Below are 25,516 nucleotides of genomic sequence, written 5' to 3'. Positions count from 1 at the left end.
AAATATTGGATAATCTGAAAACCATGGTTAAAAAAAATCCTTGGATATCATATTTCAAGAAATTATCAAAGACAACTGGCCAGAGATCCTTGAACAACAAAATAAAATTGAAATTGAAAGAATTCACAGATCACCACCTGAAAGAAATCCTCAAATGACAACTTCCAAGAATGTAATAGCTAAATTCCAGAGCCACCAACCCAAGGAGAAAAGAAATTGAACAACCCATTAATGAACTCCCTAAGAAAACAAATCCCCAGGATAAAATGAATTTACAAGTGTATTCTACCAAACATTTAAGGAACAATTAATCTTAATACTATATAACTATTAAGAAAACTAAGCAAAGAAGGAGTCCTATCAAATTAATTTAATGAAACAAATATGGTGCTGATTCCTAGGTCAGGAAGAACAAAATCAGAGAAAGAAAACTACAGCTCAATTTCCTTAATGAATATCAATGCAAAAACTTTTAATAAAATATTAGCAAGGAGATGAAAGCAATATATTACAAGGACGATGGTAAGATTTATACCAGGAATGCATGGATGGTACAATATTGGGAAAACTATTAATATAACTGACCACATCAAGAACAAAACAGAAATCATATGGATATTTCAATAGATGCAGAGAAAGCTTTTGACAAATTACAACATCCATTCCATATAAAAACACTAGAGAGCATAGGAATGAAGGGAGATTTCATTAAAATGATAAGTAGCATCTATCTAAAACCATCAGCAAGCACTATCTGTAATGGGCATAATCTTGAAGCCTTCGCAAGAAGATCAGGGATGAAGCAAGGTCGCCCATTATCAACACTATTATTCAATCTTGTACTAGAAATGCTAGCTGTAGCAATGAGCAAAGAAAAAGAAAGGGAAGGAATTAGAATAGGCAATGAGGAAACTAAACTACCACTCTTTAAAGATAATAAGATGGTGTACTTGGAGAATCCCAGAGAATCAACTAAAAAATATAGTTAAAATAATTAGCAAATTTAGCAAATTTATATTTGCTGAATTAAATAAAATTTAAAAAAATTAAATGTAATGATAATTAATTAATTATTTAATTTATTTTGAATATATTACTATATTATCAATAGTTAATACCTAATACAATTAAATAAATAAAATTTAGTAAAATAAAATGATTAGCAAATTTAGCAAAATTGCAGGAAACAAAATAAAACCACAGATATCATTAGCATTTCTATCTATTACCAACAAAGCCTAGTGGCAAGAGATAGAAAAATTTCACTTAAAGTAACTCTAAACAATATAAAACATATGGAAATTTACTTGCCAAAACAAACTGAGAAATTATATGAACACAATTACAAAATACTTTTCAAACAAATAAAGTAAGATCTAAACAAATAAAACGTTAATTGTTCTTGGGTAGTCAAGCCAATAGGAAAAAAATGACGATTCTACCTAAATTAATTTATTCAGTGCCAAACCAATCAAACTACCAAAAAAATTTTTTTACAGAGCTAGGTAAAATAATAACAAAATTCATCCGGAAGAAGAAAAGGCCAAGAATATCAAAGAATTAATAGGAGAAAAATGGGAAGGAAGATGGCCTAGTCATATGAGATCTCAAACTGTACTATAAAGCAGTAGTCACCAAATAACTGGTATTGACTAAGAAATAGAATGGTTGATCAATGGAATAGATTAGATACAAAATATACAATAATACTCTTTGAAAAACTCCAAATTCACAGCTTTGAAAACAAGACCTCACTAAATGCCAAAAATTTCTGGGGAAACTAGAAAGTAGTTTGATAGAAACTAGATATGTAACAGTATCGCACATTCTATTCCAGGATAAGGTCCAAATGGATATATGATATAGACATAAAGGGTGATACCATAAGCAAAATAAGGGAGCATGGAATAAGTTTATCTATCAAACCTATAAATAAGGGAAGAATTTATGAATAAGAGATAGAGATTATAAGATGTAATATGATTAATTTTGATTATATTAAATTAAAATGGGTTTGTACAAACAAAATCAATGCAATCAAGATTAGAAGGAAAGTGGAAAGGCGGTGGGGGGAGGAGGGGAGAGCAGAGGTTAGAGCAAATTTTCTTGATAAAGGCCTCATTTCTCAAATATATAGTGATCCAAGTTAAATTTATAAGAATACAAGTCATTCTCCAATTGACAAATGGTCAAAGGATTTGAACAGGCAATTTTCACATAAAAAAATCAAAGCTATCTCTAGTCACATGAAAAATGTTCTAAATTACTACTGATTAGAGAAATGCAAATTAAAACAACTCTAATGTACCACTTCATATCATCAGTTTGGGTAATAAGGACAGAATTATCCAATTTGGGGGCAGATTCGAGAAAAATGAGACACTAATCCAAAGTTGATGGAATTGTGAATTGATCTAACCATTCTGGAGAGTAATTTGCAATTATGCCCAAAGGACTATAAAACTGGGCATACTCTCTGATCCAGTAATACCACCATTACTAGGTCTAAATCCCAAAGAGATCTAAAAACAACAAAAAAAGGGGAAAGGACTTGTTTGTTTTTTATTTTAATTTTTTATTAATTAATTAAGAAAAAATTTTCCATGGTTACATGATTCATGTTCTTTCTCTCCCCTCCTCCAACCCCTTCCCATAGTCAAAGAACAATCACACTAGGTTTTACATGTGCCAATGATCAAGACTTATTTCAATATTATTGATATTTGCACTAGGGCTATTGTTTAGAGTACATCTCCAATCATATCCCCATCAACCCATGTGATCAAACAGTTGTTTTTCTTCTGTTTTTCTGCTCCCACAGTTCTTTTTGTGGATGTGGATAGCGTTCTTTCTCATAAGTCCCTTATAAATGTCTTGGATCATTGCATTGCTGCTACAGGAGTCCATTACATTCGATTGTGCCATAGCGTATCCGTCTCTGTATACAATGTTCTTCTGTGTTCCTGTTCCCATGGTTCTTTCTGTGGATGTAGAAAGCATTCTTTCTCATAAGTCCTTCAGAAATGTCTTGGATCATTGAATTGCTGCTAGTAGAGAAGTCCATAACATTCGATTGTGCCACAGTGTATCTGTCTCTGTGTATAATGTTCTCCTGGTTTTGCTCCTTTCACTCTGCATCAATTCTTGGAGGTCATTCCAGTTGACATGGAATTCTTCCAGTTCATTATTCCTATCTGCACAATAGTATTCTATCACCAACAGATACCACAATTTGTTTAGCCATTGCCCAATTGAAGGGCATCCCTTCATTTTCCAATTTTTTGACACCACAAAGAGCACAGCTATAAATATTTTGGTACAAGTCTTTCCTTATTATCTCTTTGGGGTTTAAACCCAGCAGTAGTGTGGCTAGATCATAGGGTAGTGTTGTAAGGGTTTATTTAGCAATTAATTTAGTAATAGTGTTGGACCTAGTGAAGGGCTGGAGGATTCCAAGATGGAATGAAGTTAGCAGGAAGTGGGGCTTGTGCTCTGAGAGGGACTCCATTAGTGGTTGGATATAACTTTTGCTAACCCTGGGAGATCTCAGAGTTAGGGAAAAACTGCATCCAGATTCCCTGAGATCCTGAGAGGTGAAGGCTTTCAGCAAGTGGACAAAGGACCTGCAAAGCTGCACCAAGTGGGGAAGTGGTTTGGGATCCGGTGGGCAGTATTTCAAACTCACTCTCTCTACCTGGGTACCTTGGATCACCTTGTGGAGTTGGCTCTTGGCATCCTATGACCATCCTTGGATTATCATGAGACCCCAAATGAAAGCCACCCTCAGGCCCTTTAGCTGTGCCGACCAAACCTAGCTGGAACCAGGTTTGGAGGAGCTTTCCCTGTGTCTTCAGTACTGCTCCCTTGGGCCCTACCTGGCTTAGGTCAATAGGATAGTGTAATTTAAGTCCTTCCCTGCCCCCTGTGGTTTGCCCTTAGGTTTCAAGTGTAGAATCCCCTATCCCATCCTTTATTTAGTTACCCTCAATTAAACTGTATAAACTTTTACCTTTGCCTGCTGGTTCCATAGACCCTGGCCTAGGGTGAGCTGGGTGATTGTTGGCCCAACTACCATTCCTGTGTCAGTTAAAAGCTTGGCAGTAGACCCTGGTCTCCCTATCTTGGTTGGTCCTGTCTCTCCTTCAACCCAGTGTGTAACCAAAAACCATTTAGTTACATTTTAATAATAATAATTAACATCCCTGGAGCCCCCCATTACAGTTGGCAGTCTTTTAAATCCCTTTGGGCATAGTTCCTAATTGCCATCTAAAATGGTTTGGAACATTTCACAACTCCACCAGCAATGCATTAATGTCCTGATTTTGCCATGTCCCCTCCAACATTTATTACTTTCCTTTGCTGTCATGTTAGCAAATTTGCTAGGTGTGAAGTGGTATCTCAGAGTTGTTTTGATTTGCATTTTTCTAATTATTAGAGATTTAGAACACTTTTTCATGTGCTTACTGATAGTTTTGATTTCTTTATCTGAAATTGCCTATTCATGTCCCTTGCCCCTTTATCAATTGGGGTACGTCTTGATTTTTTATACAATTGATTTAGCTCCTTATAAATTTGTGTAATTAGACCTTTGTCACAGGTTTTTGTTATAAAGATTTTTTCCCCCAATTTGTTGCTTCCCTTCTAATTTTCATTACACTGGATTTGTTTGTACAACCCCTTTTTAATTTAATGTAATCAAAATAATTTATCTTACATTTTGTAATTTTTTCTAATTCTTGCTTGGTCTTGAAATCTTTCGGAAAGGACCTATTTGTACAAAAACATTTATAGTGGTTCTTTTTGTGGAAGAAAAGAATTCAAAATTGAGAGGAGGATATCCATCAATTGTTGAATAGCTGAACAATTTGTTGTATATGAGTATAACGGAATACTACTATGATCAAAGAAATGATGAGCATGATGATTTTTTAAAAACCTAGAAAGATCTATATGAATTGATACAGAATGAAGTGAGCAGAACATCATATATAACAACACCAATATTATAAGATGATCAATTGTGAAAGACTTAGCTATTCTTAGCAATATAACAATGTAATTTTTTAAGGACATTTTAAGGACTTATGAAAAATGCGGTTCACTTCCAAAGAAAGAACTGATGGAATCTGAATGTAGATCAAAGTATATAATTTTTTCATTTCTGTGTGTTTTCGTTTCATATGAGTCTTCTTTCACAACATGACCAAAATGGATATATGTGTTTTTTATGGGCTCATACAAATACAACATAGATCAAATTGTTTACCATGTCAGGGAGTAGTAATAATATAAAGGAAGGGAAGAAGAAAATTTTGGAAAATGTATTAAAGCTGTTAATTTATGTAATTGAGAAAAAATTATAAACACATATGTAAAGTGAGATAAAGCAGTCAAAAAAGCTGCTATGATATTGGGATACACTAAAAGTAGAGAGGAGAGAAAGACAGGACAGACAGATAATTTATGCTAGGGATACAAAAAGAAGCAAGGATAGGAGCTTACATTGCAGTGAAAGAAGACATAAAGGAGAACTCAAAGAAGGAGAAGATGTATGCTGTATGCAAATGGCCTATAAATGTTGCATAAGCCTGAATCCTGGCAAAATCAAGCAAAAACTTAGGCATCAAAGTCCAGCATGGTTCCAAGAATAGAGGCCAAAGTTCTGGTGGCAAAAAGTTAAGGATAATGGTTGAGGTAGAATCCTGAATAAGTGAGATAATAGTTTCACTTATATTCTATCCTGGTTAGATCATACAGATCTGGAAAATATTGCTTACTTCTGTATATTACATTTTAGAAATGATACTTTAGAAAATAGGAGACCACTGAAAAGAGCCCAGTGTGGCATGTGAGGATTGGATAATGGAAGCCTTGAAGAGTTTTGAGAGAAGGATGAGGAATTATGACTATTTTAAAAAATTTATTTATTTAGAAAATTTTTCCATCTTTACATAATTTATGTTCTCTCCCTTCTTTATTCCCTCCTCCCTCCTGGAGCTGACAAGCAATTCCACTTGGTTATACATGTGATTATAATATTTTTGCTGCAATATTTGGATGCTTGTAATATTTTCTTCTTGACCTGAGTTGTGTAATTTGACTAAGAAGTTTTTGGGAATTTGCATTTTGGTATTTCTTTCAGGTACTAATTGATGAATTCTTTCAATACTTATTTTGCCCTCTGGTTCTAGAACATCAGTGTAGTTTTCTTTAAGAATTTCTGGACAAATAATAACTAGCTCTTTTTTAATAATGGCTTTCAGCAATTCCAATAATTCTTAAATTATCTCGCTGGTGCCTATCTTCCAGGTCAGTTGTTTTTTTTCAGTTAGATATTTCAATTTTTTCTTTTTTTTTGACTTTGATGGCTTCATGACATCTCATGGAGTCATTAGTTTTAGCCTGCCAAATTCTAATTTTTAAGAATTTTTTTCTTTTCTTTTATTTTTCTTTAGAATATTTTCCCATGGTTACATGATTCATGATTCTCCTCTCTTTTCCCCACTCATGAAGCTGACAAGCAAGTCCACTTGGGTTATACATGTATCTTTGTTCAAAACCTATTTCTATGTATTCATATTTGCAGTAGGGTGATGTTTTAACATCAAAACCCTAATCATATCCATAATGAACTATGTGATTGATCATATGATTTTCTTCTGCATTTCTGTTCCCACAGTTCTTTGTCTGGATGTGGATAGTGTTGTTTCTCATAATTTCCTCTGGATTATCCTGGGTCATTGCACTGCTACTAGTAGAGAAGTCCATTACATTCGATTTTGCCACAGTGTATCAGTCTCTGTGTATAAAGTTCTTCTGGCTCTGCTCCTTTCACTCTGCATCAGTTCCTGGAGGTCTTTCCAGTTCACATGGAATTCATCCAGTTCATTATTCCTTTGAGCATAATAATATTCCATCACCATCAGATACCACAATTTGTTCAGCCATTCCCCAATTGATCGATACCCCCTCATTTTCCAGTTTTTTTTGTCGCCACAAAGAGCGCGGCTATAAATATTTTTATACAAGCCTTTTTCCTAATTGTCTCTTTGTGGTACAAACCCAGAAGTTGTATGGCTGGGTTAAAGGGCAGGCAGTCTTTTTTTATTATTATTTTAAATTTTATTATTTTTTTTAAAACCCTTAACTTCTGTGTATTGGTTCCTTGGTGGAAGAGTGGTAAGGGTGGGAAATGGGGGTCAAGTGACTTGCCCAGGGTCACACAACTGGGAAGTGTCTGAAGCCAGATTTGAACCTAGAACCTCCCGTCTCTAGGCCTGACTCTCAATCCACTGAGCTACCCAGCTGCCCCTGGGCAGGCAGTCTTTTAAAGCCCTTTGAACATACTTCCAAATTGCCCTTCAGAATGGTTGGACCAATTCACAACTCTACCAGAAGTGTATTAGTGTCCTAATTTTGCCACATCCCTTCCAACATTTATCACTTTCCATCCCACAAATGACTTGATTTTTTAGTGGGGGAGACAAGAAAAACAAATATATACATATAAAATGAATAAATACAAGTAAATATAAAGCTATTAAATATAAAATAGTATGAAAGAGGGAGAATTAGGAATTGAGAAAATCAGAAAAAGTTTCACTTAGAAGATGATGCATGAACTGAATCTTAAAGGAAGAGACAGTATTTATTACATAGAGATGAGCAAGGAATTCCAGGCACGAAGGCAGACAATTCAGAACAATGGAGATAGAAGATGGTATGTCATATTTAAGGAATAGACAAACCAGTTTGGCTGGATTGAAGTATAGAAACAGTGGTAATATATAAAAGGTTAAAAAGGAAACAAAAGAGCTTTTTTGATTCTAGAGACAAAACGAAAACACTAGCATTTATTGAATAGGGGTATGATATAGTGCTATATAATTAAGGAAAATCACTTTGGCAGAAGTATGAAGAAAGAAATGAAATGAAGAGATTTTATGTGGTTAGTCCAATTACTTATATATATATATATTTATATATATTTATATATATAATTTTTATAGACTATTACAATAATCTAATTAAGAAATGATTAGAGAGTGAATGTAGATGGTTGATATGAAATTAAAAAGGAGCAAGATTTAGCAACTGACTGCATATAATGGGCAAAGGAAAGCAAGTCAAGGATAATATCAAGCTAATGTAACTGGTGCTTTCCATAGAAATTGGAAAATTTGGAAGAAGGATGGTGAGTTATAGGGAAAAGGGATTTTTGGATATGGTGATTTTGAGAAATCACTGGGACATTCATTTTGAAATGTCTGAAAGGCAACTGGTAAGGTGAGGATATAGCTCAAGGAAGAGATTGTTACTAGATATATAAACTACTGAATAATATGCAGACAAATGATAGATCAATAGAAGTTAACGAGGTCACTAAAAGTATAAATAGAGAAAAGAATTAACTCCAGAAAGAACCATGGGAAGCAAGCACCTGAATTAGAGAAGGATGAGGAAAACTGAATCATTAAGATACTAAAAAAGAAACAATTAGGCAAGAAAAGAACTAGAGGAGAATATTATCATAAAAACACACAGAGACAGTATACAGAAGGAGGAGTTGGCCAACAGCTTCAAATGTAGCAAATAGGTCAAGACAGATTAGGACTAAGAAATGTTCTACATATTTCAATTTTAAGAAAGAACTGATAAGTTTGAAGAAAACAGCTCCAGTAGTGAGGTAGGAAGCAAGATTGTAATGGGTTGAGGAGTAAGAAGAGAAAAAGTGGAGGGGCACTAAGCCCATACACCTTTCTTAAGGATTTTTGATGATCAACATTTTTGATCAAGTTGAGAAGGCTAAATAAATTATGACCAAGTATTTATATCCTAATAGTGGGAAAAAGACTTCTTTCAAAAAATCCATTGTCTTCAAAAGTTAAAAAGGGAGTAAAGATTGACAAATGCCAGACATATATAAAATTTTATTACTACCATATTAAAAAGAATTATGTAATAAAAACTTTGCTATTTCTTAAATAGCCCTCCTACTTGTTTGTCATTTGTTTTTAAATACTTGGGTTTCTAAATGACTGTTTTGTTGATATTTCTACTTGATGATGAGTTCACAAATAAAAATAATTTTTAAAAGGAAAAAAGACAATGGTATTTAGTTTAAAATTCATTATTTTTTAATCTTCCAATGAAAAGAAGTCCTATGATCTCTGAAGAAAACTTCAGAAATTGGTTGATCCTACAAAGGATGCTTTGATTATTACTGAAACCCTCTATATTTTGAACACATCCATGCTAATAGTCTACAAAAAGCTTTTGATAAGTTTTGTGAATCGAGCTCCCTTCCCCCAGACACAATGAACACCATCACCACACTACTGTCTAATACAAACACTCAGTTATGTTGGCTTTGAACAATAAGAGAAATGAACTAGGGACTAAAAGACCAAGGCTTGTTCCCATTATTGACAATTACTAATTATGTGAATCTAAGCAAACCTATAGTTCCATGGTTTCTTTAGTTGTTGAAATGTAGATGATATAATATCTGTTCAACACTCACCAAAGAATTGTTGCAAAGATTATTTAGAGGCAGCATGGTACAATAAAAATGAACATTGGCTGTGAAGGCAGAAAGACCTAGTTCAAATTTTGCCTCTGGTACTTATTATTTCTGTAAATTCAGACAAGTCCATCACCCTCCCAATGCTTCGGTTACCCTTTATCTGTATAATGGGTGGGGGCTGGGGTGTGGGGAGAGAGTAGAGGCCACAGGGGCTAGATTAGAGGGATGGTCTTTTACTAAAAAATCTTTTTTCAAGGTCCCTTCCTACTAGAAAATCAAAAGCCTGTGAGATATGGGGGGCAGCTAGGTGGCTGAGTTAATTGAGAGCCAGTCCTAGAGATGGGAGGTCCTAGGTTCAAATCTGACCTCAAACACTTCCTAGATGTGTGACCCTGGGAAAGTTACTTAACCCCCCACTGCCTAGCCCTTACTACTCTTCTGTCAAGGAACCAATATTTAGCATTGATTCTAAGGGGGAAGACAAAGTTGTTTTTTTTTTAAAAGACTGAGATATAATCTATTTGAAAATATTTTTTACATTTTAAAGTGTAACATTTTTTATTGTTTTTAATAACAATAAAGATGCAAAATGATATAATAGAATTTGCCTGGAAATCAGGAAGGCACAAATTCTGACTCTGGTACATATTGGTTTGTAAATCTGAACTGGATGATAAATCATCATCTCTCAGTTTCCCTAGGTAACTCTCTAATCCATTGAGTTGCAGAGAAAAAAACAAATGTACATTAGTAGAGAAGGTACAGCTCACCATTACCTGCCTAACTTGAGAAAATCCTAGGTCTGTCTTCTCTTCCCTCCCCACTTCACTCCCCAGAAATATTTTCCATGTATGCCCTTAGAGTTGTATTCTAGTGCCCCATTATCCTGAAAAACATCAGCCTGGTTCTTGAAGGCTGTGCCAGTAGAAAGCAAGCTCTGAAAAATGATTAAATAGGAAAGAAAGAGTCTGGTCTGGAAATAGATTGTATGCCCATAGTCTAAGAGCAGCTTAATTTGAGATTGTTTTTTTAATGTAAGATTTTTGTTTTCATTACAACCATTTTCTGCTTCCAGCCTAGCCCTAATAGCCATCATCCAGGGGACACAACTCCTGTGAAAAAGGGGCCAGTCATCTGTACCAAATACCAACTAACTGGCACACATAGGGTAGGAAATCTGAAGCAGCAAGGTGCCCTGAATGACAGACAGAAGGCATTATGTACCAGGCAAGTCAAACTACTGCCATCATTTTGGCAACTCTAATATGGACAGCTCAGGTGCCTGAACCCAAGAGTTCTGGTAATAGCAGTGTCCCTCAAATTACCAGTCATTTCAACAGTCATCATCAAGGGGAGAAATCATTGTGGAGAGGAAGATCTGCCTTCTCATTATCACAAGCAACAATTACTGATCAAATACCACCAAAAGGCAGATGGTCAAAGGAACCCTGAGCATGTCAATATTCCCCAGATCACCATTTCTGCATCTAGCCCTATCCTCACAGCCATCATCCTGGGAAGCAACTTGTGCTGAAAAAAGGCCAGTTATCCTCACCAACTGTTAACCAGATGTCACACAAAGTGTCCTGAGGGAGGGAAAGGAAGTGTCATGTGACAGGCAAGCCAAAATAATACCATGACTCTGACACCCATTCACCATCTCCCCTCAGATCTTAGTGGACACAGCCCAGGACCCTTAACCCAAGAGCCTTTGGAATAGTGACATTAAAAAGGCATCATCACACCTGCTTTGCCAATATATCCGAAAGACCATGGAACTTTTTTCATCTGATTTGTAGTTTCTGTGTTATCTCTCCTCATTAGAATATATGTCCCTTGAGAGTAAGGGCTTTTTCAATTTTTTACCTGTATTCCCAATAGTTAGCAGAGTTTGACACACTATAAGCATCTAACAATGCTTTATTTATCCATTCATTTATGCACTTTAAACTCCTGAAAAAGAATCATCATAAACAGAGAACACAAAATGGGGATTGTGTATGAAACCATGAATCTTCATTGTTAAACCTTTTTTTAAAAGAGGCATGTAATAAGTTCCTTTCAAAACTCTTTCAGACAAAAAACTTACTTCAAAACTCTCATGCCTCCTTTTGAATTTCCTCCTAAACTCTTCACAGACATTTTAAAAAATGTGTTAATGGGTCTCTTTTCTCTTCTTGGTATTATTACTTCTAAATGGAGCTTCTTTCTGCTCCTTCCCTCCATTAAAAATCAAGTGCTTTTGGAGGGGAGGGTCAGCCCCAGGTGGTCTCACATTGGACTGCCTATGTTCTTGTACTGTCCTCTACATCCTGAGATTAAGTTCCAATTCCAGATTTTAATTTTAATCCTTGAACATCAAACATTTGGTAGAAAAGTATTCTCTTCTCATATTTTGTCACTGTCAATAGTAATCAAACATATGCTTCTCTTTTTAAAACATGTTAAATTCTCAAAGTTCCTTTAGAGTAATACTCTGAATCCTTAAGATCAAGGTCAATTTAATATTTTCTATCTCTAGTACTTTTGGCTTAGAAGGTATTTAGTAAATACTTACTGAATTGAAAATGAATTAATTTGAACCTTAAAAGCATATCACTGGCTGCAAGTATTAGAGAGGAAATGGAGATGATTCACAATTAAAACAGGCCATTACAATTATATAGACATATATAAAAATGTGTGTGATGTATATAATACATATATGACAATACATGTATTTACATGTAATATATAACTGTGATATATTGGATGTAATTTATGAAATTAGATATAATAACACATAACATTATATAATATCAAATTAATATTATTCAACAAGAAATAAAGGAATATTTATAGAGCTTTGAAGGTCATGATGAAAACTTGAATTAAAGAAGGAAAAATGAGTTATATATATATATATATATATATATATATACAGTACAAATTATGTGGGGCAGCTCAGTGGTGCAGTGGATAGAGCACTGGAACTGAAGTCAGGAAGATCTGAGTTCTAATCCAGTCTTACACATTTACTAGTTATGTGGGGCAAGTCACTTTAGCCAGTATTTGTTTCAGGTCTTAATCTGTAAAATGGAAACATCCTGGAGAAAGAAATGGCAAATCATTTCAATATCTTTGCCAAAAAATTCCCAAATGGATCATGGAGAATCAGACACAAATGAACAACATGAATAATAACAATGTGAACGAAATATCTCCCATTAACATCACACCTACAAAGATCTGAGTCTACTTAAACTGACAATACAATCAATATATAATTGATGATTCAGAAATGAATATTCTTCTCCTTCACTACATTTTTATTTTCTCTACAACATGTTCAAGGTTTGTTTTAGACATTCTACTTTGGAATAAATAAGCAATAGAAAAACTTGTCAAGTAGAAAAAGAGGTATAAAAATCCAAAGTAGAAAAGAGTTCCATGAAAAGTAGAATTGACCAAATGGGAAAAGAGGATCAAAATGTCATGGAATAAAAACAGTATTTAAAAATTAGAATGGGCAAATAGAAGCTAATGACTTCATAAAGCATCAAGAAACAATAAAACAAAATCAAAAGGATGAAAATAGAAGCATGAAATATCTCAATGTAAAAATAACTAATCTGGAAATATCCAGGAGAAACAATCTAAGAATTATTGGACTACCTGAAAGTCATGATCCAAAAAGAAAAAAAAAAGCCTAAACATCATATTACAAGAAATTATCTAAGAAAACTGCCCTGATATTCTTGAACAAGAAGGTAAAATATAAATTGAAAAAATCCACAGATTACCTCCTATAACAAAACCCCAAATGACAACTCCTAAATGGCTATAAGTCAAGTTCAAGAGCTCCCAGTTCAAAGTGAAAGTGCTATAAGCAGCCAGAAAGAAACAACTCAAATCCCCAGTCAGGATTACACAGGATCTGGCAGCTTCCACACTGAAGGATCTGAAGGCTTGGAATGAATATTCCAGAAGGTAAGGGAACTGGGTTTACAACAAAGAATCACCTACTCATCAAAACTAAGTATATACTTTAAGGAGAAAATATGATCATTTAATATAATAGAAAATTTCCAAGCATTCCTGAAGAAAAGACCAGACCCAAACAGAAAATTTGATGTCCAAATATAAATTTTAAGAGAAGCATAAAAAGGTAAATAAGAAAGAAAAAATTTAAGGGACTCAGTAAAAAAATATTCTTACAAGGAAAGATTATATTTGTGCCTTTTAAAATTTTTATGATTACAACACTAGTTAGAAGAAGTATAGTGTTAAGATAGTTTTTTTATTAATTTCTAGTTTTTATATTTAAGAGAAAAAGGAGTAATAAGTTTTTTCAGTAGGTGACCCCATGCTGTGCCACTTAGCAGTTGGGGACAGTTAGAAGGGTATGGCTGAGTGTGGTTTTGTCAGTTGAAGACAGTTGCAAAGGGCTTTTTGTCTCTGGGTCTCCTGGGTTTTGTGTGACTTGCTATCTCTATCTGGAGACAGAGAAAGAGAATTAAGGCCTAAATAGCCTAATTTATTATTAATAACTGAGCAGATAGATGTAGGGTTTTCTAGAAAAATTTAGTTAGGATTGCGATCTTGGGTATAGTTTTAATCTATTATAAGATTACTTTCACTTTCCTCCTTATTTCCTATCCGTGTTTCCTAATAATAAACTAAGTGTTTTTGCATTTAATTATCTGCGCACTGGCTTTTCATCAAACTCCTGCCCCCAAAATTTAACCCTTCACAATAGACAGAGTATGCAGTAGTAAGCCATTTAGGAAGATATTGCCCCCTCAAAAAAAAAAAGGTTGAAAAATAGGATTACACCGAGAAATGAGGAGGGAGAGATAAAATGGGGTAAATTATATATTGCATAAAGAGGCATGGAAGGGAAAATCTATCATAATGGAGGGGCAAAATAAGGGTGATGCTGGGTAATATTTAAACTTTACTCTCATTGGAATTGGCTCAGAGAGGGAATTACAGCCAGATTCTTTGGGGTATAGAATTCTTTATTACCCTAGAAAGAAGAAGGGGAATAAGAAAGGTGGTGGTAGAGAGAGCAATAATATTAGGGAGGGGAAGTTGGAAGAGAATATAAAGACTCTATAGAGAAGTAGGAGGGGAATGAGAAGGGTGTTTGTGGATAGGAGTGTAATATAAGAGAGGGAGAATGAGGGGAGTGATTACAAGTAAAACTTGTGTGGAGGGATAGAGTGAAAGACAAAAGTACAGGATTAAAAGGGGAAAATAAAATGGAAGGGAATACACAAATAGTAATCACAAATGTGAATGTAAATAGGATGAATGCACCCATAAAATGGAAGCAGATAGCAGAGAGGAGTAAAAACAAGAATCCTACCATATATTGTTTACAAGATATTTGAGGTAGGTAGACACATACAAAATAAGGGTAAGGGGCTAGAGCTGGATCTATTGGGCTTCAATTGAGATTTTAAAAAAGCAAGAGTAACAATCATGATCTCAGACTAAGTTAAAGTAAAAATACAACTGAATAAAAGAAATAAGGATGGTAAATGCATCTTGATAAAAGGTAGTATAGACAATGGAGTAATATCAGTAATTAACACATATGCACCAAATTACAACCTCCAGATTTTTATAGGCGAAACTAAAGGAGCTTAAAGAGGAAATAGATAGAAAAACTATGCTAACGGGGGACCTCAACTTCCCCCTATCAAAACCAGATATGTCTAACCAAAAATAAACAACAAAGAAGTGAATGAAATTTTAGAAAAAGTTAGAATTAATAGATATCTGAAGAAAATTGAATGGGGATAAAAAAGGAATACACCTTCTTTTTAGCCGTGCATGGTACATACTGTGATAATGAAATTAAATCTGCCCTGCCCATCCTTAATCTAATCACCAAAGGTGAGAACATCCACACTTAATTCACAAGTTGGGAGGTCTGTGACCAATGTGTGCTAGAGTGAGTGATGAATCAAAATCTACTGACTACCTCCTGGGCATAGAAAGTGATGTAAAATAAGCTTCTTTAAAAGGGAGTGACAACTTCCTGTCAGGGAGTTCTTGTTCATTTCCTGGAGTTGGAGACACTGCTTGCTGGACCTGAGACCTTAGTGAGACTGTTCTTAAATCTTTGTCTTAGAACTACAAGTGGTGAGTGAAGAAGGCTGACACCCTTAGTTTCCCTGGAGGTACAAGCCTCCTGGAGGCTTCCTTGATTGGGAGAAGCCCTTGTGGTTAAACTCCTTGTTAATTGACTTTTAGGCTCTTCAGCTAGGATCTCTAGAGCCCTGCTGGAGTAAAGCCAGGGATTGAGTACATAATCTAGTTCTTTAAACTAGATCTATTATTCTACCCTCTTCTCATTTCTCTACTTCCACTCTCTCTTATATTTTATAAATAAATTACTAAAATCATTTTAGAATTGAAATTATTTCAATTATTGGTGACCAAACCTTCAAATATTAATATATCCAACCAAAAACCCCTTTTTCCTTTTTATAATACACAAAAAATAACCATGTATTGGGGCATAAAATTTACTTCACAACCAAACGCAGAAAAGCAGAAATAATAAATGCAACTTTTTAAAGATCATTATGTCATACAAGTAATAATCAATAAGTGTTTACGGAAAGGCAAAATAAAAATTAGGTGGAAATTAAATAATGGGTGGGTAAAGGAACAAAACCTAGAAACAATCACTGACTTTATTAAAGAGAATGACAACAAGGAGGCACATGTCAAAATTTATGGGATATAGTCAAAGCAGTACTTAGGGAGAAATTTATATTCCTGAATGCTTAAATCAATTAAAGAGAAAAAGCAGATCAATGAAATGGGCATGCAACTAAAAAAACTAGAAAAAGAACAAATTAAAAATCCCCAGTTAAAAGACTAAATTGGAAATCCTAAAAATCAAAGGAGAAGTTAATAGAACTGAAAGGAATAAGCAATAATTAAAGTATCTTTAATCATGTTGAAGGTTCTTGTAGGAAGTTTTACTCTTCATAACTGACTATTTATCAATTATTTTAACTGTACTCACTTCCTAAAATAGTTCTGTTTCTCTATTATATTCATATTAACTCAATTATAAAAGTAGATTGCTATGATAAAGCCTGAGTAAGTTTTCACAATATGACATTAAATACACAGAAAGTTAAATTTGAAATCCCTTCAGGAATTCAAGCCTAAAATAAATCAAGAATCATTCATGCTTTTATGATATGCTAAACATAGAACAGAAAAATACCTGCTTCTTAAAAATACACATCATGTTGCGTTTTTAAGACTAGACTGAATAATGATCAAGAAATGCAGTGAGAAATTATAATAAGTGACTTTTTTCCATTTCAAGACTGTCCCAAAATTTACCTGGAAACCTAAGGAAAACAAAAATGGGAATTATTGTATTCCTTTATAAATCATGAATAAGTTTCTTTTCAAAAGTCCATCCCTAAATTTCAAGAAATCATAAATTAAAATTGTCCAGATCTATTAGAACGTGAAGGAAATTTTTAAAAAGACGGAAAGAATCTATCAATCACCTCTTGAAAGGAATCACATAAGAAAAAAATCCAAAAAATAACACAACCAAATAAGAGTCAGTTCTGACTTAAGGCATATTTCAAAAACATGAATTTGTTCCAAAGTAATGGATATGTTAGGGAACACTTTAAACATAACACAAATTTCCAGTTTGCTTTTAAGAAAAAGTGAGAAGGCAGAAAACGGTATCACTTCACAACAATTCATCCTTCTGAATTCATCCACAAGTAAATTTGAGGTCTTTGTCAAGGTACAGTTCCATATTGTATGTCTTCTGATTTGGTAGGAGCTGTAAGCAGAGAAAGATTGGTCTACACCCCCATCCCCACCTTGCCCTTCCACGATGGCCATCAGACCTGGAGTTGCACCTAGTCAACTTGCATATACAGCCCAGGGTATAGACCAAGCAGCAGCACAAAACCATAATCTGGCCACTAGTTATTGAAGCACTTATGCATGTTTCAACCATTTAACATATATAAAACTGTGCTACCATTTTAATTAAGTTATGATGATGATGATGATGATGATGATGATGACGACGACAACTAACATTTATATAGCACTTATTATGTGCTATGCATTATTCCTGTACAATTTTTTTGGTCTTTCACAAAGTTTTTGAGCATTGTGTCCCTACCTTCATTTTCTCCATAAATTCTATGGTCTCTAGTTCACAATTTTAAATAGAGTAATGCTTTTTGGAAAGTGTATATGTCAAATTATAGCAAAGCTTAAACAATACTGCTCCTATTCAGAAAATAGCAGTTCAAGTACTAAGGAACTACATTTAGGATCACACAATATCTGGCAGCTTCTACACCATTACAAAAGACAAAAGAGATAAGCTTACCAAGAATAACTTACCTTGAGAACCTGAATATATTGACCTACAGGGAAAACAATGGACCTTTAGCAAGATTTTTTTTTTCTTTTTAAGCGCCTACCTTCTGTCTTAGAATCAATATTGATTCTAAAGTAGAAGAGCAGTAAGGACTAGGCAATTTGGGGTTAAGTGACTTGCCCAGGGTCATACAGCTAGGTAGTATCTGAGGCTAGATTTTCAACCAGGACCTTCCTGAAGTCAGACTTAACTGAAGACCTCCCATCTCCAGGCCTGGCTCTCTATCCACTAAGCCACCTAGCTGCTAGAACAGAAAACTCTGAAGCATTTCTGATAAGACCAGAACCAAACAGTAACTTTGAATAAAAACACAGGTAATCAAGACCTAGAAAGAAAAATTTATTTAAGTAACTGAATGTAGTTATATGATGAAACAGTAGTGCTAACATTATAATGAAGAAGTAACAAATGCCTCTTTAAATCTTTAATGTTGTCAAGGGGAATTGAGATAAAAACTAATCACCACCTACTAACCCAAATTTCTAAAGCTAAGAAACAAAATGACTTCATAGACACTCTGAACTAGTGATGTTCTACTGCCAAGTAGCATAAGATTTCCTAAAGCTACCCTGAATTAAGATGGACAACTCATTAATTCAATGAATATTTATTGAATTGCCTATTAAAAAGGAACATGTTCAGATCAGAACCTTGATTCAGGGCCTAGGTCTATAAACTGGAGGGATTCCTTTCTGAAAGACAAGAGCAAACAACACCATGTGCCCCATGTTGTTTATCACATCTCTACCTCCACCAGGTCCCACATATGTCATTAGAGGAACTACACCCCAAGAGATTAGCACTCAACATTTTGTATATCCATTTTTTTAACTAGCTATAAATGAGAATAAAAGTTAAAATATTTTCATGAAGCATGGAAACATTTCATTTGCAATCAGAAAATATAAATTACAAAGTATCAGAAAAGAAATTACTAAATTATAGAAGGTACATCAAAAGCCCATCTCAACAATAAGGTCTGAACAATACGAAACATTAAGTCTATTAAGTCCATTTCCCAGAAACACATATATTTATCAACTTTGAAGAAAATGAGATAAGACTTTGGTGCCTAAGAGTAAAAGTAATGATCCTGAGAATCAAATTATGAATACCATCATTAGATTCCAAGGACTAGAATCTAAGACTATATCAAAGGACCAAGAAGTGTCAAATGACACCACATCATAAGGCAAAGAAAACAGAGAAAGAATGAAAATTTTAATTTCAAAGAAAAATATAGACTTTTTTGTGTATCTGGTTCTTGTATAATACTAGAAGCTCTTAGAAATAGAGGACAGAAAGGTGAAAAGGAAAAAAAAATCATTGAGTTTTCTTAGGACAGAATGGTGCCTTCTTTCCTAAGGGATTTTAGACACCCTTAGGAGACCATTTCACCATTCTATTTTATCCCTTAGGGTAAAAATATTCCTTTGCAATACTGAGGCTTTACATGATAAGAACTGTTATAAGAAAAGTTAAGTGTGTGTGCAGAGGGCAGAGAAATGGGGAAGCAGAGTAAGGAATTCAAGAATTCTAGGGGGAAAGTCAGTTGGCCTAGTGCTGGTTTCTCTCTCTCTCTCTCTCTCTCTCTCTCTCTCTCTCTCTCTGTCTCTGTCTCTGTCTGTCTGTCTGTCTGTCTGTCTGTCTGTCTCTCTCTCTCTCTCCCTCTCCCTCTCTCTCATTTACCTGGAAGGAACTAGCTACCTGCTTTTGCTGGCTGTGTTATATCTGGACTTCTCCATCCTATCTGTTTCCCTGTTACTTGATTGAAACATCTACTGAGCTTCCTTATGTGACCCTGTACAGCTGAGTCATCTGTCTGTGAAAATTTGGTTTGGGTCCCTTTTGGATCCAAAACCTCTTCTTGGGCCCTGTCCTGCCTAGCTGCCTAACTACCTCCATTACCACCAAAATGGGGGTTGTTTTGGGTTAGTGTAGGATATTTATATTAGGGTCTGGATCCCTAGATAGATAGGTGAGCTCAGTGTAGTAAATCCATGAAGACTCCTGGTGACAGGACATTTAGATCTTATGGGGTTTAGATAGAAACCTTAAGCTTAAGTTATTCAATTACCTTCTTACCTTTCCTTGGTTAAAAACTAAAACAACTTTTATATATCATCTTGGGGGGGGGGTCATCTCAGAGTCTTGCTCTGCCAGCACGGAGCTTAATGGCCTTCCCAAAAACCGGGTTACTCTTCTGATAGAGGCCTAAATAATATCCAATCCCATTCCCCCAAAACCTCACTTTTATTTCAGAACTAACATTTATATAGTACTTTAAGGTGTGCAAAGCATTTTACAAATATTATCTCATTTTATCTGCCCAACAACCCTAGGAAATAGGCATTATTTTACAGACAAGGAAACTAAGAGACAGAAAGGTAGAGGCTATATTTGAATTCAAGTTTTCCTGATTCCAAGTCCAATACTCTACTTCAAAACATTTTTTAAAGCCACAAGCCACACAACATACTTAAATGTGAAAATTTTGCTTTGCTAGATAAAACTGACAAGTAACATACCAATTCATGACATTTGCCATGTATGAACTAGACAATGAACCAGAGTTGAACTTTTTACTATTTCAATCACATTTAAATTAAGCCATGGATCATTTGAAAGACTTTCTGGTGGTTAGAGTTTTATTCTCAAAATTTTAGTCACTAGATTTTAAATGTCAGATCCCGATGTTACAAGTTTGATACCAATTTCCTGGAATAAAATTTTCTTTTAACTAGATATGAACTAACTGAAAATATGTTATTAAATGATCAAAAACTTTTTTGCAAGGCATGTTAAATACCTCATTTTTCAGCCACAAAAACATACCAAATTACATAAAGGATTCAGCTACTGAAATTACTATGTTATAAAAGACATAGTAGAGCCAAATCATACTCTCTCCAGTAACCAGCTCTTAACTAATGTGACCCCTACAACAGCATAAAGGGTATGGCTTCCAGCAAATTTTCATTCCTTTAAAAAAAAGGAGAGTTCAAAGGAATCAAAGTTCTTCTATATGTAATTTTTGTCTTAATATTATCTTGTTATGCTTTATTATTAGAGTTGTTGAGTTTTGTGTTAGTTTCACAGTTTTTATATTTGATTAAGGCTTTTTTCAAACTTTCTAGATTCTTTCTTGTGAGTAAAAACATAATATTGCCAAATAAATTAGAAAATGAATGATGTCTGCCATCCTTTCACTTTCATCATATAAATATCCTGGCAGCTTCTGATTAAAGCATGGCAATGATTCAGTGACATATTTCAGGAAAATAGTATTACTGAATGATATCCTACCTTTGTTTTAAAAATGCAAAAAGAATCCTTTAAAAATATTATTGGTTACATGGGATAGAACTCTGGGATAGGGTGCAGGGGCACTAGGAGAAATTTTATTGACATATAAAAGATATTACTAAAAATTCATTAAAAAAAATTTCACATTTTCCTAATAGTTCTAAAGACTCTTTAAAAATGATTATGTCCAAGAGGCATGGAGAAGTTCTAGATGATCAAGTCTAAATTCTGTAACATTGAACTTAGGGAGAAAAAAATGAAGATTAGTCTAATATAGAAACCACTTTTCTGTTCAAATAAAAGTTTATTTCATAAAAAAAGAGATGTGAGCAATGAACAAAAATCTTAAAACATCTGTAATAGATACATAACACAAATCAAATAGAAGCAAAAATTATTGTCTTTTCCATTTAAGAAACTATAATTCAGAGGAAATGAGTTTAAATCCTGTCTCTACTACTTTCTATCTGTGGGACCACAAGCAATTCAATTTAATTCAATTCAATTCAACAAATGTTGTTTAAATGCTTACTACATAATGGGAATGTGATAGGTGCTAGATACATAATATCTACATAGATAAGTATGATGCAAAATAATTTGAGGAGGAAAAGAACACCAGCAGCTGGGTCAGGGCACTAAATCTCTCTTTATCCACATCTGCAAAATCAGAGGATTTATTAATTAGATGATCTCTGATTCTCCTAACAGTTCTAAAACCTATGAACCCAAAATTATTCTGCTTTGTATTCCACAACTATTAACTTTATGAAAACTAGATAGAGCCAAAATCTGTCAAGAATACTGTATAACATGAGTTTGACAACACTGAGGGTCAAAGAGGAACTGGGAAGATGAGAGGGCATGGGGAAAAGAGTTAAATAACTATACAGATAGATTTTTTGTGTGTCACATAATGAAGCCAAGAACTAGTGATACTGAAACAGAAGAATGGGAGTAAGGGAATTGCATTCTACTATTAGCTTAGCAAATATTAAAATTCTCTAGGGGCCAGATTTTTGAGAAATAATACTATGGATGTCAGTAATTGGAAATAATGTCTATAAAGCAACTTAAAGTGTTACCTGAAAAGAACTGAGGAAAGAGGGTTGTCATGAATTCAGAGGAAAAAGAAATAGTTTGGTAGAGTTATGTGCAATTTATCAGAATATGAATAGTTAATATCTTGTTTTAAAATTCAGCAATCAAGAAATTATTTTTGTATAGTACTACAAAAATACGCACATTCAATCAAAAGCTTTTCTGAGTTCTTTTTATGTTATTCTAAACACTTAGTATGATTATAAGATAAGGCTACCTCAAATAAAGCTTTATTCAACCACTGTTAACAATAATTATGTTCAGCAGTTTTAGTTCTCAATTCTCATCCCTTTACAAAATTCTAAACACTTCAACCATTCAAAATGTTTTTAAGCACTAACATTTCTCTAGACACTGCTGGAACACATCCAAAGAACAGAAAACTTGGTCAAAACCATCATCACTTAAGTAAACCACTAAGAAGGATTTGTTAACAACAGTCTTAAGAAAGAGAAAAATAAATTAAAATGACTGCTGATGATAACTGCAAAAAACTGCAAAAAGCAAAAATGTACAATCACAATTTTTGCCATGTCCCAAAGTTTTAGAAACTGCTGTGAAGAAATCAAAAAGCATGATGATCTTAGAAAATAACTACTTTGGGGAAGCAAGGTAGCTCAGTGATTTGAGAACCAGCCCTATAGGCAGTAGGTCCAAGGTTCAAATCTGGCTTCAGATTCTTCCCTACCTATGTGACCCTGGGCAAGTCACTTGACCTCCATTGCCTACCCCTTACTGCCCTTCTGTCATGGAACCAATATGTAGTATTGGCAAGAGTTTTAAAAACAAAAACTTACAGTGCCATTTAAAAATTTTAACTGCAGTCACATTCAGAAGATTTTTTTTCAGTCATGCAACCATATGAGAGCATACGCTATTCATTACATTACTTTGAAAAGCTAATAAGATCTTTGATGAAATGTTCCAAAGCTTCTGCCACCATAAAACCAATTTTTATTAGTGCCCCTTTCTGTGTCATTTATATTTCCTTGTATTTTAAGAAAACATGATACAATCTAAATTAAATTCCTGGGTATGAAGCATTTAGACTATGCCATTAAAACTCAAATTCAGAGACAAATTAAACAAGAAGTTACCTTGCCCAGAGCGGCTTTGGCGAGAGTCTACACTTGATTGTCTCTGATCTGGTGGCTCCTCGCTCCCTCCATCTGCATGAGAACCAAAGTAGCATAAGTATATCTTCATGTAAGAAATATGTGATCGATGCAGCTTCTTGTTTGGGACCATTTGTATCTTCTAGTAATATCAATCAAAAGTCAATGTTGGCGGGAATTTGAAAAGGAAAATGACAGACTCAGAAGACTGAATACTTATCATTTGCTTTTACTTTATACCACTTTCAGTTTCTGGAAAGTTTGGGATCTGTTCTATTTAAAGACATGTATAAATGAAGTATATCTGAACATGCTGTTAAAGTTCTTTGGATGATCTCTGAGACCTTTTTTTCAGTTCTATAATAAAATTACACCTGTACCATTACAGGAAAGTGTAATTAGTCTTTGAATGCTAATCTTTTATTTTTTTTTTTTAATTCTGAGTGCATTGAATAAACGTAAAGCAAGCCCATATAAGCCAAAAAAAAAAAACCTGCACATGATCCATGATAAAATCTTTCATTTTGAATAAACAAAAGAGGAAAAGCTTACTTCATGTATTCAAGAAAATCTAAAGCTATAAATAAATAAAATTCTACTAGACTGTAGACTGATGATAATAAAAGTATCTCATATTTATAAAGCATTTTACAAATTACAAAGAAACTTCACATTCATAATATCATATGTCAAAAAACAATTCTAATGTTAAGGGGACAAAAGACACAATGCTATAGGGGAATAATACTCATCTATACTCATGTGTTAGTATATTAAGAAGTTTGACCTATATAACAAGGAAATTATATTTAGGTGTGGGGAAGAAGGGACAGCATGGAAAATAAAAAGAATCTAGAAATTTGAGTTGTAGTTCCAGGTCTCCCACTAAGATATGTATATGATGTCTGATTTAGAGCAAGTCACTTCACCTCTCCTTAATCTATAAAATGGAATTAGATTAGATAATCTTGAAGGTCATATAATCATAGCATGTTAAAGCTGATAGGAAACCTAGGTAATTTATTAGTTCCCTCATCTTACAAACAAAGAAATTAAAACCAAAGAGTTAAGGTGATTTGCTCATGATCAACAAAGGTAGTTAGTGGCCTGGGCAGGATTAGAACCCAGGTCTTCTGCTTATAAATCCCAGGTTCTTTTTACTATGCCAAGAGCTCTAAAATTTAGATTCTGACTTATATAACTGATTCTCTTTCAAGATTAGTTTTCCCTTCTTTAACTCTACTCCCTAAAGTAGGATATAAATAAAAAATATTCCTAATTCTGCTAGGAAACTATAAAGGGAAAACATACTCTGACATAATAATAGGTGCAAAATTCATTTTTTAAATTTAATTAAATTAGATTTTAATTAAATTAGAATTTAATTAAAATTAGATTTTAAAATATGTTAATATGCAGGAATTTAGTCCTCAGTGATTGGGTCAGAGGTTTTCTGTTTTTTAATTAATGTACTGTAAGCATTCTGTCAGAAAAGACCAAATCTTACATTTCACTTTTGATTAGTTATAAAATTTACATTGGATAATGAATTTCTTTGCAAAACTTGTTTATCAAGTCAATGCCAAAAAAAAAAGACAAGCAACTTAGTCCAGATCATTGAATAATCTTTACATTATGAAGTTAGAAATTAACATCTGGGATCAGAACATGAGAGCATAGTTCAGCACAATTAACAAAACATATATTTCCCTATACTGAGATTTTATCATGTAAAAGATCAAAAAGAGAAACTGAGAAGTCATCAACTAGAACTAAAACATATCCTAAAACTTGAAAAAATTTAATTTTCAATATTGGTAAAAAGGAAGAAAAATAATTTTTGTTTAAGGGAAATATGTAAATCTACTTTTAAATAATATATTCCTACTGTTGTAGATAAACATTATGCTGCAAAGAAGGAAAAAAACTTTGCTTTAATAAAGCTAAAATGTGTATATGAAAAAACAAAGCTTTCTGAGGAGATTGAGAAGTTTTTGGAAAGGAAATAAACTATGGCATAAACATAAAGGCCCA

The 25,516-nt window shown here is 33.8% G+C and overlaps 1 protein-coding gene across 1 annotated transcript in view; it reads right to left on the bottom strand.

Moving 5' to 3' along the window:
* Positions 1-25,516, bottom strand: part of TANC2 (tetratricopeptide repeat, ankyrin repeat and coiled-coil containing 2) — a 664,538-nt gene that overhangs the window by 401,763 nt on the left and 237,259 nt on the right. The window contains exon 3 of the mRNA XM_044671962.1: positions 23,465-23,536. Coding sequence (XP_044527897.1) covers positions 23,465-23,536 — 72 coding nt within the window. The remainder of the gene's footprint in view (positions 1-23,464; positions 23,537-25,516) is intronic.

The sequence above is a fragment of the Gracilinanus agilis genome, chromosome 4 (assembly GCF_016433145.1).
Source record: "Gracilinanus agilis isolate LMUSP501 chromosome 4, AgileGrace, whole genome shotgun sequence".
In the NCBI taxonomy this organism is placed as follows: Eukaryota; Metazoa; Chordata; class Mammalia; order Didelphimorphia; family Didelphidae; genus Gracilinanus; species Gracilinanus agilis.
Note: the sequence above shows the minus strand (reverse complement) of the source record. Positions and strands in the feature narration are given on the sequence as shown.